Here is an 18,559-nt window from a genome sequence, read left to right as displayed (position 1 = left end):
TAGTGGATTTTCCGCGTTTGGAGCAGAGCAGTTTGTGCTTCGAGTAACCGCTTTACAGACAATGGCTGGGGTTCTCCCCAGTTCCTATGCTTTGAGATGTGCTAGCTGCGTGACCTTGGGCATGTGGTTCATCTTCATACTGGTAGAAAAGGCAGATTTTCAGCCAAGGAGATCGCTTCAGCCTCACGCGTGAGGGTCCTCAAGTGTCCATGAGCCCCCTGGTAGGGGGACCCTAAGCTTTTATTCTTTCAGACGAGCCCTACGCCAGCCGCTAGAGTCAAATGCTATAGGGCTTTATACCTGAACGTATGCGGTACTTGCATTTTGGTTTCCTTGGCCTTCGGAGGCAGAAGAAGCCACTTTACCCGGAACGGACGGGGTAACCAGCTATTCGGCGAAAATCAGGCTGGTGAGACCAAGTTTTCTGCATTGTTCTCGTGATTAACCACATAATTTTGATTCATATGCAAGCGTTTGCTGCCTTGTAGCACTCCCAAATAGGGTTTTTATGAAAGTCTTTCAAAAACTGTGTCGGTGCATCGCTGAGACGGATCAGTGGAAAACTACGAGGCAACGCCTTCGGTTGGGCACCTGGTAGATCAGGAACTGTTTGAAGTGAAAGCTGCGAAATTAGTGCATAAGCTCCTAACGCCGCGAAAGATGCTCATCAAAATTATGGAGGTCACGAGTCAGCTTCGCAGTGCAGTGGCTGAGTGAGTGGGTGAGTCTTAGCGCGCGTCTGAACTAGTTGGCTGCGAGCACCAAGACTGGTCTGGTTGCCACGGGCGCCTGACGAATGCACTCTTGCTAGCTGTAACACTGGAGGCACGAATATGCCTCTCATGTGAGCTTGTGGGAGAGGCCGTGGGAATAGAGGTCCTAGTAGCGCAACATTGTGGCAACCGTGAGGCTGTCACGGGGGTACTTGGTATTTCGCTGGCGCCATCAATATCTTTCACGGAGCTAGAACGCGCAGAAGAGCCCCGTCCTGGCCTTTGCTGAGCAGGTCTAACAAGCTTCGATATAAAAGACCCTTTTGTGGCCGTGACAGCGGCGTCGTAGTGCCTAGAAGGAGTCTGGGCACTATTGAGACCTGCAGAATCATTGGCAGCGTCTCGGTCCGCCATACAGTTTTTGCCGTCATTCTCGAAGCTTGAAGGCCCCCAAACAACTCCTGCATTTAGTGGCACTCCTCCGTGTTGGATTTTCTTACAATCAGTAATTTCGGGAACATCACAGCTAGCGGCCTCCGGGTGAGAGCCTGCCGCTGAGCCTGCATTGATAGCTGAAGCATTGGCTGAAGCACTGGAGCCTGCCTGAGAAGGCAGAGGATCAAGTTTGTAAGACTGAGCTACAGCCGCGAGGTCAAGCCAGTCTGTTGGAATGCTGTCACGATTTGCTGTCTCAGCCCTCAGTGTAGCAAGCTTATGATGGGGCAGGGCGGCCGAAGTCCCAGCGCAAAAGCGAAGCATATGCAGGCCATTTCGATCCAGTGGGTCCTTTGGGCCAGAGGCTCGTGAGGTTGTGCCGCAAGGATACTGCAACAGTGCACGTTGCTCAGCGGGGGATAAAAGGCATTCTTGAACCTTTCGCACCAAAGGGTGTAGCATAAAATCATCGCTGCTATCGTACGGCTGCTGCTCAATTGAATCACCGCCCAACAAAGGCCAACAATAAACGGTGCCACTCGAAGAGCATTTATGCTTGTCCTGAACAGTCACGCATTGCGAGCCGCCATTGGTATTAAGAATGGTGTGGGACTGAGTTCGTGGCGTTCCATATTCTGCAAAATTGCACTGCAAGGCCAGAGGAGGAACTACATTGCAACGAAATGTGCTTTGTTGCACGGATCGATCCAGGCTGAAAGAGATGCGGCAACGGGGTCAATGCGAGCAATAGTCGCTGCTGAAGCGTAGCTGTGCATTCAAACGATTTTGTCCGCGAACGTCAAAGCTAACGTCAGCAGTCACCCCACCTGCGATGGGTCGAGCCCTCCCTGGCTAAGGAGCGAGCGAAGCGTAGTTTCTTTTTCCTGATCAAAGCAAATACAAAGAAGGTGAAGAATGCCACTGAGCAAGCAGCGCGAGCTACTGCGGAGTTGCTCACGCCATTTGATTAGCGACGCCCTAAATGCACGTAGCCACGGGCGCCGCAGTAATACCAGAGGCAGTTGGAAGAGGCAACTTCTGTTGCTTTCGCTTTCACACTGCGCCTCTGCGATTCTTGCATTGTAGGCATTTTTGGCAGGACCTCAAGGGGAACTTCTGCAGTAATATTTGGAGTAACATCACGTTCTTTGACATATGATGAGCGTGTTCACTGGCGTGTGAATTTTACCACTTACCTTGAGTACTGCTTTAACGGTAAACGAAGCGTCTTCGCGGTTTGGAGAAGGCGAGTCTACTTGCATCGCGCACTCGTCAGCCCGCCGGCTCTCTCCCTCCTCCACGAATCGCCGGTGAAGTGCCAAAACTTGTTGAACGTCGTACGCTGCTGGCTGGCGGGGTATTCTTGCGCAAGAGAAGGTGCTGAGCCCTCTGCACGCTTCGTCTGCACCTCTTACCTGGGGCAGCGGCACAGTAGGATCGGTTTCAGGAGATGCAGGCGTATCTGAATACATTTCACTATCGCCTGTCTCTCCCGTTAAGCTGCCGCGAAGCAGTCGTTCCAGCTGTTCACACCGTTCAGCAGATTCCATGACTCCAACTGCCTCTAGATGAACACGCAAAAGAGTTGGGCTGTGAAGTTTCACATGACACAGAAGAGTTGGACATATTTTCAATGCACGAGCAAAGTGATCCCACCAGGAAAACGTGGCGGTGCACCCCTCTTTAACTCGGCAACCTCATTCAACTGTTTATTACTTGCAGCGTATTGTGATTACTGGAGAATCTGCAATGCAGATGGCTGACGTCTAAACTGTCCACGCGGCAGGCACAACTTTTAGGCTTTTCGTACCACAAGGTGAGAAATGAATGAATGAAGATTTTTGCGTGCAACACGAATATGAGTCTGTCCCGTCGAAGGGTCTTCAGCGCTGTTTCCCGACTGTCTTGAGCAATCTCTAGTCTTTGTTTCTCCACTTCTTGTTGATGTTGCATAGCTGTTTGCTGCTGGTGTCGGTGCTCTATCAGCAGTTTTGAACCATGATATGCGGCTTCTAGACGAGACAGAGATGTCATGACGGTCTGCAGATTCACAGGCAGGGGCCAAATGAGGATTGATTCGCACCTCTACGCAACTCTGAAAATTTTATTTGGTGGCATTGCTACTCCGTGAAATCGCTGCTCCTGCAACGCTAGATGAAGAGTACCCACACTTATCAGCTCCAGGATACTTAGAGCCTGTGCGATCTGCTGTTGCTTCTCCGCCTCTGACAATCCTCCCTCCGAGGCTTCCCTCCGGGATCGAAGAGCAACCGCTGCATGCGCCTCCATCAACGGAACTGCCTTCTTATGGATCTTGCCGACAAGGCGCCATAAAGTTTCGGTGTGCCTCCTCTGGGCGCCCTGGCAAGAGCTGCCGAGGTTCCGCGCTGCTTGTGAAAAGCAGCATTCAGCGAGACACGATCTGAAAAATTAAGCAGCCCACGATGTACAGAATCCACCCATGCAATATATTTAGTCAGATGAGACCTAGAATCGCTGGATCCAATAAGCATCAGGGTAACATGCTGCAGCATGTCTAATAAAGAGCACACCCCTCCTGATGTCGTTTCATGGGTCGTATCGCAAAGAGGGAACAATAACTGTAAGCGAGCAATTGCAACTCACAGAATACGGATGTCCCCCTGGAGAAGACTCCTTCCTAGGACTTGATTGAGCAAGAATGTTACCAAGTAGCGAACGGAACCAAGACGTGAGTTCATCTGAGTAGAATAGCAACACCACTCAAGCCACAAACAAACTGACACTGCTTAGTAGTGCAGACGATTGCGCACCACTAGATCGCAACAGCTATCTGTGCTGAATCGTCCTTTAGATTATAAGCTCACTGCGATTGGGCTCTTGTACAGGTAGTCTTGGTATCTGCCCATGCAGAGAAGCAAGCAGTTGCAGCATTGTTGAATCGGCTGCTTATCGGGAAGTGGCGCCAAATTTCCATACTTTAAGTCCGTGCAGAGCGGCAGCTTCTGCTTGGAGGAGGCAGAGCTCCCTGAGCTTCTGTACTGCTGCATGCGGCGGCGAATGACGGCCTCAGCAAGAAGCAAAGCTGAAGCGGCGCCTTGGAGGCTCAGGCCCGCGCTGTAGAGCGCTTCATAATGCTGAGGCTCGAAGAAAAATTCAAGAGCTTGTGTAATGCCATCCATTACAATGTGAGAACTGACGGTGTGAGCATTGATTACCGTTTCCCCGACTGATGTCAGCTGAATATGCTGGCGGCTGCTACGACGGTTAGTCGGCTGGTCTAGGTGTTGGAAGTTGGTGACCCCGTCCCCTGAGCCACAGACTGCCCCCCCCACAGCAGACTGCGCTGCGGTGGAAACTGCTGTTGTCGCTGCCGTTGCTGCAGCGCTGTTTGGATTGGGCGGCGCGTTTGTTAGCAGAAAAAGCAAAAGGTGAGCTCCAAACGCGGCCCGATGTAGTGACCTAAGTTTCAATTCTGCGCTCCACGTTCTAAGAGCCGTAAGACAGCAGAGCAGCTCAACAGGAAATTTAGGTGCTTCGCCGGCTTCGCCTGTCGACTGTTCATCCGCCTGCGCCGTTGACGTAACATGAGAGGCTAGAGCCATGTCAGAGTATTTGTTTTGCATTCGCAGTTCTCCAGCTGCCGTCAGATACCCCTCCAGGGCACCTGCTTGCTGACGCAGCTCTTCCCCACTTGTCTGCAACAACGCATCTGCCTGTGCCACCGCGTGCATCAAAGCAGACGCGAGGCATTCGGTGGTATTGTCCTTGGCCGCAGTCCTCTCGTCAGCTACATCAGGAACTGTGATACACAAAAAACGACCAAGTAGCCACAAAGCCTAAAGCCCAAGGGTCTGCATGCTGAGCACTTACAAGGCAACTCCACAGGCCAGTTCCTATCGACAAGGCAAATATGCGAGAGTCCTGGAAGGCATCTTTACGTCAGAAGGGGGCGACTGGGGGAAGCAACAAAGTGATATGCTTAGTCAGCAGTGCTCCTGCGCAACGGTCTGAAGTGAAGAAATCACTACTAAAGCCACCTACCTTCTGCTACTTGGGAAACGCTGCAGCTGTTCGTGTCGCCGAGGTCCGGGCCTGGTCGCTTCGCGTCCGTCAATCCTCCAGCCGCCGGTGCTGCCATTCACAATCACCGAAACAAGCGGCCGCATAGAGAACATTGTTGTCTGAGATTAGAACATCAGTCGTCTACTTCGTTATGCGAAATAAAATGGGCAACGCATTTGTAACCGTCTGAAGTTGAACAATGAGGTATACTGCGAACAGCTGCACACGGGTACTGTCCACAAAGCCTCACCCGCCACCTGTGAGCGTGGGCCACACGGTAATGCTGCCTCAACGGTGTTCGGATTTGTGGACTCCTCGCCTGCACTGCTGCAGCCATCGCCTTGGCGAAGTGTCAGGCTGTCGAGTCGGCTCTGGGAAAGTCCCGTCGCTGCGATTTGCTTCGTAGCTTCCACAAGACGCGCCCGACACTCAGGTGTCAAAGAGGGCAGCAAGCTGCGCGCAGGCACGCATACCTAGATATGCTGCAAAGCTTGAGTTTACATATAAAATGAAATAAAACAGCGCATTCTGAATAAGTTTTTCATGAAGAAATGAGATACGAACTGAGCCGACCAAGACTCCGTCTCGAGGCCGATTGATGTTCGACAAACATCAATCAGCTGCTAAACCTGACAGCAGCAGTGAAAGTACTCACTGTAGGGTGCCTCCCTTCACCGTCAAGTTGCACAGAACGAGGAAGTCGAAAGCCAGACTGCGCTGCTCGTTTGAAGCTCTTGTGTCCGTCAGAAGGGAGAAAAAACGGGCTGCGCATTGTTGTGAAAGGAAGTCACTTAGAGACTCATTGTAGGAGGCAGCAGGCGCCTTGGATTGAAGCTGAATCTGAACATGCTGCGCCAAAGCGCGAGCCATTGTAGCCATCAAATCAACGAGCAGCCTGCGTTCACAGCTCCTCACAACGTCTCTCTTCTCAACGGAATATAATCCAGTATTTATACCAATTGCAGCATCGCCGGAAATATTGCGCTGGCACTGAAAAGCACTAGGGAAGGCAGAATTGCTGTGGCAACTGGCACGGCACTTGAACGCTTGGCAAAAATGCGGCTCACAGTAGATCCACTGGAGGCAAATAAACTTACTCTTTGTTCTTGCAACGAATGAGGCTCCTATGAACTGCAGAAAGAAACCTAGGCCGGTCCTCCACAATTGCTGCTAGCAACAACAGGGCGTCGCGCACGAGATGGCGGAGCTGCTTCGACACTGGCTTTGGTGTCGGGACCCCCTTTCCATTGGAAGTAGTGGTGCATGCGTAAGCAAGGTCGAGCAGCTGCTGCAAGATTTGCTGCTGCTCATAGAGAGCCAAAGTTACCCGAAGGCTGTTATATGGCTGCATCACCAGCTGCAACATCTGAAGCAGTGCGCAGAGGGTCTCTTGCGCTTGTGCAGTCCGAAGCTGTTGCTGAACCTCTGCAATGCTGCACAGCCAACCCGGAAATCAGCTAAAGAAACAATTGGCCCATGAAAGCAGCAGCTGCATTGGCGGTTTACTAACAGCAGGTTTGCAATTCGGGAAACGGCAGGCAGTGAGATGCATCAGAGTCAAATAATGGATTTCCGATCCGGCAGAAAGTTGTGCTCCCGCGTTCTGCTCCTTACCAAAATGCAATCCATTTAAGCAGGATGTCCGTGATGCTCTGTTCCCCCGTCAGCGGGGGCATGGGGGACCCATCCTCTCTTGATGAGGCCGCTGCGTTGTTGCCAGGGTCAAATATTCGTTTCCACTCATCGTAAATGGCCCTAAGCTGGGACAGCTCCGGCACCGCTTGCTTGTTTTGCGTGGCTGAAGAGCTGGAAGGAGGAAACATAAGTAGCAGAAGACTGGATTCAAAGCGGTTTTTCAGCTCTTGGTGCAGCTCCTCTCGCACAGAAAAAGGCTGCCGGCGAACAGTGACGAAACCGGCTCCGCTACTTCTATGGATCCGCTGGGAACGCGTCGAGAGTAACACAGAGCTAAGTTCGGCAGCAGGGATTGCTGTTGAAGCTTCTGCAATGATAGCCGGCGTTGTCGCCTGGATCGATTCCTCGGAAACGACATCCTCCCCTTTTGGCTGCTCTTGCTGTTCCTGTTGCTGCAGATGCGGTGTTTTGCTGCTTGTTTTGGTAGGCAACGGCAGTGTCCTTAAAAGAGGACTCTGTGAAGAGGCCCTTGTTTCTTGGCGCGCCCGCAGCAGCAGCGCGAGGCTCTCGGCCGGTATGAGAAGCTGCTTGAGTGCAGCCTCGGGCGGCAGAGCAGAAGCTGCATGCGCCCCATGCCCTGTAGTCCGCTGCTGCATCACTTCTACAATGCTTTCGGGCGAAGCAGCTTCATGTGCGACTAGCGACAACAGTGTGCTAGCAGCAGAAGAGCTCACAAGGCTGTCGCTGCGCTGCTGAGGCTGCAGCGCATCCAAGAGGTGAGGCACCAGAGCCAACAGCAGCAGTCCTTGCTGAGATGGATCCACCGGCATGACAAGAGCCATCAGCGAGAACAGCGTGTCTCTTATCTTGGGGGTCTTGGGCTGCGAGTTCCAGCCTGACGAGGCTACAGCAAAGGGTCGCCGCAAGACCGTTCCAGCGGACGATTTCTGAGTTGCAGAAAGTGCTGCTGCTGCGTTGCTGTTGCTGCAGAGGAAAGGGCTCAGCAGAGCCAGAGAATCCTCGAGGCCCAAGGCGACCATCCACTTGGCCGTCGCGATGTATGCTGCCTGCATGACCTGCGAAATGTAAAGCGGGAGGACGCAAGCTAAAGAAGTCCAAGAATTTCGCTTCAAAATTAAATAACTAAAATGGAATATCTAGTCAGAAGCAGCACGCAACAGGAAATTGCACAACCAAAACCGAGGTAATCGGATTTTGTTTGGGATTCCCCAAAATGACACCAAGGATATCTGTGGTGTGGTGCTGCGAGAGACAAAGCGGTGTGAAACGGCTTAGTTCCTCCATTATTTCTTCAAATCTCTATAGGAAACAGGCCGCCTGATAGAGATATTAAGTATTCTCGTTTTCCAATAACTTGGGAGGGCTACTGACCTTCTTGTCAGAGTCGCCGAGGCACTCAGCAGCCGCCGGCAGCATCTGCTTGTAGACGCGTGCAGCACTCAGTGGAGATGATGAACTGTCTCCCTCCTTAAGAGCTCTAGGGCTCAGCCGATCACAGAAAACAACCAAAAAGAGCAGCAGCTGGCGGCGCACAGAGGCACTGGGGTCGCCAAGACGCTTGCGCAGCAGCGAGACCAGACCACTGAGCCCTGAAATGATGAAGATGATATAGACAAACAAAGAAAACAACGAACAGAGCAAATGAAAACTATAAACTTAAACTCAACATAAATGTGCAGAAATCCACGAACGCCCAATCTCCACAGCTGCAAGAGGTAAAAGGTACCAGCATAGGGAAGCTGAGGTACTGCAGCAGCAAAACATCAGGAGCACTGCGCCGTTGTGTTGAAGCAGTCGAGTTGAACACAGCAGAAACGAAAACAAAAGAAGAGAAAATAATAGCAGCAGAAGCAGAAACGACAGCAGCAGTAGCAGCAACAGCGAGAAGTGCAGCAGTGCCTTATGTGGCTGCGGCAGTAAGGAAAGGCTCCTCCTGGGGTGAACAGTCGGGGGGATGTCAAGAAAAGAGACTTGCAAAAGGAGTTAGGGAACACTTGTTGGAAACTTTGGCAGAGTCATAAACGTTTGTGTGGACTTGAAGAAGACAGTGCATACCCTCAGGTTTGACCCTGTGTCCCGCCTTGTTAACAAATATGTTCAAGAGTTCATTGATCGCCCTTAGGACTGTTTCTTCGTCTTGATTTTGCTGCAGCCGCTGCAGCAGCTCAGGGGTAATGTGCGGCGCCACGGAGACACAAGAACACCTGGCTGAACTGGAAGGGTCGGCGGTGGCGACAGCAGCAACTGCAGATGCAGTTGCTGCTGCTCCCGCACTGACTGCAGCCAACGCAGCGCCCCAAGACGGCCCCGACTCCTCGACAGGAACTGGATGCTGCTGCTGCTGCTGCTGCTGCTGCTGTTGCTGCCGCTGCTGCTTCAAGGCGTACTTCACCTCGTCCGGCAGGGGGTGGGCAACAAGCATAGCAGTCATTGCTTTGTCTCCGAGCTCGAGGTAGAGGCGTTTGAGGAGGGGGAAGACTACTGAGCGTGGCCCCTGTGAGAACCCAAGTAAAACAAACAAAAGCTAAAATAAGTACAAGACCAAATGGCAGTGAAATGCCTCTGAGGGGCACAGTCTTCGCAGGCTGCCGGAGCTCGTGAGGGCAGTGGTGTTGAAAAGCAAATGCATGCATGCGCTGCTTTTGGTCTTAGGTTAATTTTCAGTTTTGCCGTCCCCACCTTGTTTGGCTCCAGCATCTGCCGGACAATCATGAGCAACTGCTTCGGTGGGTTGAATGCATGCAGGCCCCACTGCTGCAGCAGCTGCTCCAGCAGCAAACAGATCCCCTGCATGATCCTGCCCCCTCCCACGCGGCCTTCGGCCAGCAGCGCCAGCTGAGCTGCAACAGTGGTCGGCGTGTCCACGCACTTGGCCAGGAGGAGACCAATGGTCATGACTGGACCACCCACGCGAGGATCCCCCAGGCGGTCTCCCAGGGGCTCCAGCACGAGATTGACAACAGATTTGTCAACTGCCGGCAACTCTCGCTCTCTGCAGCTAGGCGACCTGGGGGTGGCTAAGCCCGCGGAGTTGGCGGGCTCTTTTGCTGCTGCTGCTGCTGTTGCTGCAAAAACTTCTTCCGGCAGCAGCAGACCTCCGATGACGGCCTGAAGACAAGAAATGCATGCGTCTTCAAGAGCAGCTGTCCTCTCTTTAAAGCCTTTCGACTTCAAGCGCAGGTGCAGCAGTATGTGGGCAGCTGACTGGCGGCACGCAGCAAGTCTGCAGCCGCCGCTGCTGCTGCTGCTGCTGCTGCTGCTGCTGGGCCCCTCCTCTGTCTCCATGTGCCCCTGCGCGGCTCTGCACCTGCTGCAGTCGCACGGGCGGCGGCACCAAGTCTCCAGCGCTTTGTAGGCCCTCTTCCTCTCCAGCCCCGCAGCTGCCTCAAAGCCCTGCAGCAGCTCGAGAGGCAGCAGCTCCCGCGTCCGGGCTTCAGCCTCTTCAGGCCCAATGGTTGCATGCGGGGCTTCCCACAGGGCCCCTGCAGCAGAAGCAGCGCTTGAGCTGGAGGCTCCACCGCCCCCCATTGCTGCTGCTGCTGCAGCGCCACCAGGCCGCCGCAGGGGTCCCCTCGCGCTGAGGCAGCCTAGAGAAGCTTGCTTGCGGAGAGTGGTCTTTGGTGGACCACTGGTCACTGCGCCGGCTGAGGCACCGGGAGCGGCGGCACCAGCGGCCTGCGCTGCTGCTGCTGCTGCTGCTGCTGGCATTGCTGCTGCTGCAGCGCCGCGGCTCCGCATGCGCGAAAAGGGGACGCCTGGAGCTGCAGCTGCAGTCCCGTGCAGCAGCGCGCGGCGCGGAGAGGAGACAGGGGCCTGGGGCCCTTTTGCTGCTGCAGCATGCGCGGCTATGGCCTTTTGTAGCTGCTGGCGTTTGGGCTCTGAGAGTTTCTGCAGCGCGTCGCCCACAGCAGCAAAGCCTTGCGCGTGCTTCGCCACTGCAGCAATAAGGGCAACTCCCGCTGCCCTCACTGCTGCGTTTCCGTCATCTGCTGCTGTTCGCCCTGCAGCAAGCAGCAGCGCAGCAGCCTTCTGCAGCGCCGGTGTGGGGCCCCCCTGCTGCTCCGTGGCCTTGGTGAGCTCGTCCAGCAGCAGCTTCTGGTAGTGGGCAAGTTTTTCTTTAATTGGCAGCAAGTCCCCCACCACCACATCTAAGGGAATGCACGACAAATACGTGCCAATGCATGTGCATGCAGCAGACTGCACGGGCCGGTTGTTCACCTTCAGCTTCGCAAGCGCGTCCGGCAGCAGGCCCCGCAGCTGCTGCTGCAGCTGCTGCTGCAGCTGCTGCTGCTGCTGCGGCCCATCGCCGCCCTGCGGCTGCAGCAGCAGCTGCACCAGCAGCTGCAGCGTCTTCAATGCACAAGTCACCACGGGGAGCGTTGGCTCAGCTGTCAGTGTGCGGTGCATCAGCGGCAGCAGCTGCTGATGTAAGAAAGGGTTTTTCTTGTAAAGGCAGCTACAATCTCGCAGAGCCTGAGAGAAGCGAACAAAATAAACCCATTCTTTTGTAATAACAAGAGAGAGGAGCAGCAAGGAAACCACGCGCATGCAGCAGCAGAAGCAGCAGCAGCAGGGATAATACTCTGACAAAAAGCACTGCTGCTGCTGCTCCGTTAAAGCAGCAGCAGCAGTAACACCAGCAGCGAAAAGATGCTGAAATAAGAGCAGTGGCAGAGTAAGAGGTGAAGTTTCTACCAGTGCAACTTTCTGTATACAGCAGCAGCAGCTGCTTCGACCGCAGCTAACCAACAGCTGGGTGAGCAAAACAAGCAGCAGCACGCACAGCAGCAGCAGAGCGAGAGCAGCAGCAGCAGCAGCAGCAGAACCAGAACAGCAGCAGGGATCGCCGAGTAGGTGTAAGCCTCACGGCTTCGAGCTGCTGCCAGGCCTGCAACTTGACTTTCCAAGGAGGCTCTTCATTGCCCTCTCTTTCCCCTTTTGCTGCTGGCTGCGTCCCCTCTGTGACTCGGATTACCCAGTCAGTTTGCTGCTGGCAAACGGCCTTCAGCACATCTGTCTCAGCCAGAAGCCCCGCAGCAAGTGGGGCCCCACACCCTCCCTCCCCCAGCCCTGCTGCATGCGTTTTGCTGCTGCTGGGGCCCTCGCTGGCCATCCCAGCTATAGAGAGGTGTGGGGCGGGGGGCGGCTGCGCAGCAAACTGTTCAATGAGTTTTTCGACTTCAGCTTGCATGGACTTGCTGCCTTTCAAACCCTCCAGAACGGCCTTCTTTGCTGCTGCTGCAGCCGCCGCTGCTGCTGCTGCTGCGGGGGCTCCCACTGCAGCAGCAGTCAGGTGCACCGCCGTGGCAGCCAAAGTGGCCACGGCGCTGCGGACCCGCTTGTCGCTGCATGCAGCAAAGGGTGAAATAGTCTTCACCACATTTTGGAGGCTCCCCACAGCAGCAACAAACTGCAGCCCGTAGGACTGCAGCAGTTTGAGCAGCAGCTCCAGGCTGCTGCCCACAACTCGGAGAGCCTGGCCTTTGACAGCAGCAACATTGCCTTTCTTTTCAGCCAACAAGGACTGAGTTGCTGCTGCCACGAGGGCTGCTGCTTCTGCAGCACAAGCAGCAGAAGCCCCGCTGAGCCGCAGCAGCACCCCGCAGCAGCCGGAGAAGTGTCGGGGGTTTGGAAGCACCTGAGAGAGGATCTGGCGGCCGTGCTGCTGCAGCAGCGGCAGCGCAGCAGCAGCAGGAAAGGGTGCAGCAGCAGCTTCCTCCCCCACGAGCGCCTGCAGCAGCTCCACAGTCTTCGCAACCACCGGCGCGTTCGTGTCTTTCAAAATGGAAATGAAGTGAGGCTTCACAAGATCGTCCCACACCTTGACGCGCTCTTCGCAGCCCCCGCAGCTGTATAGACACCCCACCACTTCGTCACATCCGTGCAACTTCTGCTTAATTGCTTTACTCTCCAGCCTCACTCCCAGGGGAATTCCAGAAAAGTCTTCTGCCTTCTGCAGGGGCCCCAGGCCCCCGTCTCCCAGCTCTTCCGCTGCATGCAGCACCTCCGCCTCCTCAACTTCGCAGGCCCCTGAAGACGGCCTCTTCTCAGGGGGGCTCCGCCGGCCGCCCCCAGCCCCGAGGGCCCCCCCACCTGCACCCTCGGGGGCCCCCGGGGCCCCAGAGGCCCCCGAGGCCCCTGGGGCCCCGGGGCCCCCGGGGCCCCCGGGGCCCCCTGAGTTCGCTGTGGGGGTCTGCAGCGTGAGCCGCTGCACTCCCAGACAGGAAGAGTCCAGCAGCTTCGTTGCTGCACTTTCTGGGCTGGCGAAGGAAGGGGGCAGAGGCCGGAAAGCCTCCTCAGGGGGGCCCCCGGGGGGCCCCTGGAGGCTGGGGGCCCCCAGGGGGGGCCTCTTGGGGGAAGGCGGGGGCTCTGGCTCTGCTGCTGCAGGCCCGAAAGCTGTGGAGGCTGAGGAGCAGCTCTCTGCTGACTGGGCCCTTGTGGTCACTGAGGAGAAGGCGGAGTCGAGGGACTCAGTCGCAGTTTCTTTAATTTGTTTTCCAGGAACAAACTCACTACCCTCATGCTTTATGGTGCCCCCGCAAGGTGCCGGAGCCCCAGCAGCAGCAGCAGCAGCCACGGCCCCCGCTGCTGCCATTGCGGCCTCGAAAGAGTCTTCGCCGCAGACACTCCCTCCCACTGCGTCACATCGCTGCTGCTGCTGCTGCTGTTGCTGCTGCTGCTGCTGCTGGGTGATTTCTACTGCACGGAACTTGGCGCCCTCTGTGGCCTCGCCTGATGAGTTCAGCCTCCGGCCAAAGAACTCCTGCATCTTCTTCGGGCGGGCCTTGGGGAACAGCAGTCGCCGCTTGCGGGGAGGGTCAGCCTCGTGCTGCGGATTGGGCGCTGCTCCCTTTGCTGCTGCTGCTCCTGCTGCTGCCGCTGCAGTGGGCTGGTGGGGGCCCCCGTGCGCCTCATCTGCTGCTGAGGCGTGGAAAGGAGGCCCTTCGGGCTGCTCGTGCTGCCGCTGCTCCATGGGTAGAAGCAGCTAATTGGCAGGGGCTCCACACAGCCCCACCCCCGCCCCCCTACCACCCACAGGCGAGAGGGGTCAGTTTAGGGTTTGGGGTTTGGGATTTGAGACCTTTCTCATTATATTTATTTTGTGTATAAGAACCAAAGAGCCCGGGGACGCTGCAGTGCTAGAAAGACAAAAGCCAAATGTACCTGCTGGCCAGATTCAACGAGTCATGCCGGCAACGCCGATCGGCTCCTGCACGCCGCGCTGACTAAATTGCTTTTCTTGTTTAGTTGTAACCTTAAATTAAATATAATATAGTGAGGTTTGGAGCAATCTTAGGGGCTAATCGGGAAAACGCAGCCTCATGCAGCCCCCAGTGTCGGCCGTGGCTTTCGGGGGGGTTGTTGTGTTCCTCGAGGGATAATAAGCATTAAAACGATGGCTCGTCATAATCTGCATTTATTTTTTTCATGCCTTTTATTTTAAAAGTAAAAGTTTTTGCCCGTGTAAGTTTGTTCAAACCCCAGAACAGGTGCGCAGTTCAAGTCCAACTTTTCAGAAAAGTACCACCACGAAACCAGTCGGCCGCGGGTCTTCTTTTTCAGAACTTTTCCACAGCCGCAACTGGTGAGACTGACACTGCAGTAAACTGAGTTGTAAAGATTCTATTTGGAAGAAATTAGCACGAATTCTACCTTTTGTAGGTGCAGCTGTGTTCATACATGCTTAATGACGTTATTGTTTCACGCGGCGTTGCTTGCGCGCCGGTGTTCTAAGAACTGATCTTAAAGAACAATATAAAGCTGCAATGATGAAATAAAACAACTTTTACTCTTTGAATTCACCGACCAAATGGCCGCAAAGCGCTACAGCTAGGTTGAACTCACTGCGGAAACCTGCTCCAACAACAGCCAGCAAGCAAAAGCTAAAGCTGCAACGGCCAGCAGAGGAGCCTTCAGCCAAAATAACTTGGAACATTAAACCCTAAACCCTAATTTTCTTTTCTCCCAATTCTAAATCGCCCCCCATCTGCCCTGGATTGAACCCCGTGCACCACGATCCCTAGTGGGAAAAGGCACGGCACACCTGGCTAAAAGCTGCTCTTAACATGAAAAGAAAGCAAAAGCAGGGCAGAGTGAACAAGAAGTGCATATAAAATTGCAGGTTTGCTTATTCGCCAGGAAAGGCAGTTCTTTGTTTCTTCCTAAAACGCTTTCATTTTTGTTGCTTTCCTTCAACTCTCTGCTCTACCTGTCGGCACTTTTAAACGGCTCCCTATTTGGCGTAAATTGCTCGCTTTGTTTCTTGTTTGTTTCGCATTCAACAATTACTCTGTTTTCATATCATTGAGGAATCCATCAGTTAGCTTCCTGTCTGCCTGTTGAGGAGGCAGAACCTGGAAAGCTGAATAAAGCAGCGCCCCGCCTGCACCGCTAAAATTTGCAGTTCTTGCCGTAATTTTAATGCGAATTCTATTCGCTTTTTACATTCTTCAAAAAATATTTGCCTATTTTCGACTTCTGTTGTGATTCTTCACCCATCTGTTTGAATTCGGGTTCCCAGGTCCCAGCCCCACCACCACTCTTGGGGGCGCCGCAGCAGCAGCCCTGCCAGAAGCCGTAAAGGCCCTCATGTGCCAGCTCTGGGCCTCTAGGCAGTAGTTCTGCACTCGCAAGCCATAAACCCTAAACCCTACACCCTAAACCCTGAGTTGGGAAATCAAGGAAAAAGGGTGGCGCATCCGGGGGGTCCATTGTGCAAGCTTTCGCCCAAACCCTGAACCCTGATCCTCAAAACCCAGACCTTAAAGGCAAAGTCCTGATCCCCACTTACAGGCGAAAATGGATTCTTAGATTCTACATCTTTTTTCCAGAGCTTTTCTCTGTGGCGCAGCTCGCGGTTGAGGCCCCCCATCATCAGTTGATCTGCTGCCAGAATGATCGGCCTCTGCACACAATAGAAAAATTAAAATGAATAAACAAAATGAAGCATCAAATTGAGAAACTTGTAATGCGACAAAGACGAATTAAAGACACCCGCGCTATTTGCAAGAAACTGCAAGCTCTCTTGTGCCGCTATATAAGCATCAGAATATGTATCGAAACAGCATGAATAAATATGTGTTACTTATTAATTGTGTAAAATATGTCTTTATAGTTTGCGAGTATATAAAGGTGCTGCAAAGGAACGTACAGAAGTCCATTTACGGACATAGTTGCACATATGCCTTCTCTAAACCCTAAACCTTTTCCACATCAAGGCCGGCGGGGCTATGCATGCATTTAGAAATCAATTAAAAAAGAATACTCCTTCAAAAGTGCATAGATCAGAATGCACAAATTGATAAGTGTTTTTCTTTTAGGGTTTGTTATTCATCTATTCCCTTAGCAAGCAGCGAGCTCCCAGCCTCCGGGGTTTGGGGTTTAGGGTTTAGAGATTGACCTGGTGTTTGCCTCCTTTGTTTTTCGGAATAGTGTATATCTGGCCTCTCTTGGAAAACTTTCTCTTGCCATCAAAAACAAATACCTTCCCCGTTTCTTTGTCGAAATAAAGAGGGGCCCTTTCTAAAGTGTGGTGGCCACACTTGCTGCAAAACAGCAGCCGTGTCTTCCGCTCTATGTGCCCGCAGGCCCTGCAAATCAAACCCTAAACCCTAAACCCTAAACCCTAACCCCTGAAAGCAGGGCCCTTGAAGCTTTGGAAGAGAGGTTCTCATTAAAAAGATGCATTATAGAAACAATGCAAAATATGGAATTGCATGCACTTTATATTAATGCGCACATTCGGCGTCCGTGTACTCGTCACAAAACATGCGGCATGCATGCATGCATGCATGCAATCCGCGCAAGAGAAAACATTCCATAAAATACAATTAATATGCACATCTCGTACAGAACTGTAGACACTGAGTGTAGCCCTCTTCTGAAATTCCCGCCTCATAATGCTCAGATTCCCCTTAAACAATTCGCAGACAGCCTTTACCTCAAGTAATTCAAAGACTAATTAATCTCCTTCTTTTGCCTGTAAGCACTTATAAACAGCAATAAGTATCCTCTAGGCCCTCAGAGGCTAGCACCAAGTGTTTTCTTGACATCTAGGCACCCATAAGCTAGCGAAAAGCGCACTTTTGGGGATATTCTGTTTATGCTGATTACAAGGAGTGCGCAGTGAAGCATTTTAGTACTTTGCAAATTCAACCTTCTTTCCGAATTTGCGGCAATTCATATCATAAATATGTTTAGATATGTGTCTATTTACGTGTTTCCTTAGTAGATGCGTTAAAGGGTTTCTTTTATTTAATTTCTTAGTGTTTTCTTAAATAATCCAAGTAGCAGGGCACATGCATTCAGATACTGCATGCACAGAAACAGCCACTGAGACAAATCAGCAAGGACAGCCAGTTGGAGAATAAAACTCTGAATAAATTTTAAAAGCAAATGGAAACTTTCGGCAGCGCTCATGTCAGTTGAAGACAATCCAGTGCAACAAACTGCCCTGTGAGGCTGGGTCCGAACTGATGCAAAATGTGCACATGTCGGGCGCATGGACATTTCCATAACTTCTTGCATGCAAGACTTGCCGGAATAATTCACAAAAGATACACATTTATTGTGCGAGAATTTACTTTTTACATTTATTGTGCGCAAATGTACCTTTTACATCTTGTACTGGCAGTCTCAGCACACAAATATGCATACACACTCGCATAGATGGCTGTGGCCAGTAGATATATATATATACATCATATATTCAGATATATTGAGTATATTTTGTATAACTCAAACGAAAAGTGTGCATAAACAAATATATAAACATATTTACTTGTATCCTGTGCATCTCCAGTGAAACATGCATTCAAGTACGAAGATGCATGCACGACAAGCATGCAACCACACTGTAAACGCTCAAAGGCATGCAAGCAGCAGAATAACTTCAGAAATAAACTTAAATTTCAACTGTTGAGGCATCATAACTACAAAAAAGCCGAAAGTGCAGAAACACAACAACCCCACCTGCACAGCAGCGCCCACACCTTCACCGTCTTTATCTTCCGCCCGTCCACAGCCACTACCCCCAGCCCCATCTGCAGCAGCACATTTTGAATTGAAAAGTCTGTTGTCATGCACTGCACCAACTCCTCCACTTTCTGCTCCGCAGCCCTCAACTCCAAACCCTCAAAACCAGCAGCAACACTCTCCACCTCCGCCTCTTCCGCGCCCCCAGGGCCCCCCAAGGGGGCCCCCAAGGGGGTCCCCGAGGGGGCCCCAGAGAGATCCCCAGAGGGGGCCCCCGAAGGGACTCCCGAGGCCCCCGATGCCCCCTCATGGGCCCCCGAGGGGGCTCCCGAGGCCCCCGATGTCCCCTCAGGGGCCCCTGAGGAGGCCCCTGAGGGTTTCCCCGAGGGGGCCCCCTCAGCAAGCCCCTCAGGCCCGTCCACAGGGGGACCCCCAGGGGGCCCCTCAGGGAGAGAACCGGGAAGGGCCCCCTCAGGGGCCTCCCCAAGAGCCTGTGGCGCCCCCAAAGGGGCCTCCAGGGGGGCCCCCGAGGGGGCCTTGAGGCCCAAATGGGCTCGCAGCACTTCCTCGGTGACCCAGCCCTCCTCTGGGTCCATGTCATCCTCAGTATACTCAGAGCTGCTGTCTCCTTCTTCCTGCTGCTGCTGCTGCTGCTGCTGCTGCTGCTGCTGCTTGGCGTCTCCTTCGCCCTGAGCAGCCCCCGCTGCCTCTCCTGCAGCAGCAGCAGCAGCAGCAGC

At 53.4% G+C, this 18,559-nt stretch overlaps 2 protein-coding genes across 2 annotated transcripts in view; both read right to left on the bottom strand.

Moving 5' to 3' along the window:
* Positions 1-728: 728 nt before the first annotated feature.
* On the bottom strand, positions 729-13,821 carry ETH_00005770 (uncharacterized protein; the record flags this gene model as incomplete). Its single annotated transcript, XM_013376290.1, has 16 exons — positions 729-1,709; positions 1,976-2,032; positions 2,345-2,738; positions 2,959-3,188; positions 3,318-3,570; positions 3,774-3,868; positions 3,995-4,929; positions 5,172-5,261; positions 5,443-5,645; positions 5,848-6,087; positions 6,290-6,625; positions 6,807-7,903; positions 8,220-8,437; positions 8,904-9,342; positions 9,528-11,321; positions 11,716-13,821. 16 exons carry the CDS (start codon positions 13,819-13,821, stop codon positions 729-731), a joined length of 9,468 nt encoding a protein of 3,155 aa, XP_013231744.1.
* A 1,312-nt stretch (positions 13,822-15,133) lies between these two features.
* ETH_00005765 (uncharacterized protein) overlaps positions 15,134-18,559 on the bottom strand; it is a gene marked incomplete at both ends in the record, with an annotated part of 4,390 nt that continues 964 nt past the window's right edge. The window contains 5 exons of the mRNA XM_013376289.1: positions 15,134-15,202; positions 15,383-15,469; positions 15,640-15,753; positions 16,249-16,438; positions 17,820-18,529. Coding sequence (XP_013231743.1) covers positions 15,134-15,202; positions 15,383-15,469; positions 15,640-15,753; positions 16,249-16,438; positions 17,820-18,529 — 1,170 coding nt within the window. The remainder of the gene's footprint in view (positions 15,203-15,382; positions 15,470-15,639; positions 15,754-16,248; positions 16,439-17,819; positions 18,530-18,559) is intronic.

This window comes from Eimeria tenella, genomic scaffold, assembly GCF_000499545.2.
Source record: "Eimeria tenella Houghton genomic scaffold, Eth_scaff33, whole genome shotgun sequence".
NCBI lineage: Eukaryota > Apicomplexa > Conoidasida > Eucoccidiorida > Eimeriidae > Eimeria > Eimeria tenella.
Note: the sequence above shows the minus strand (reverse complement) of the source record. Positions and strands in the feature narration are given on the sequence as shown.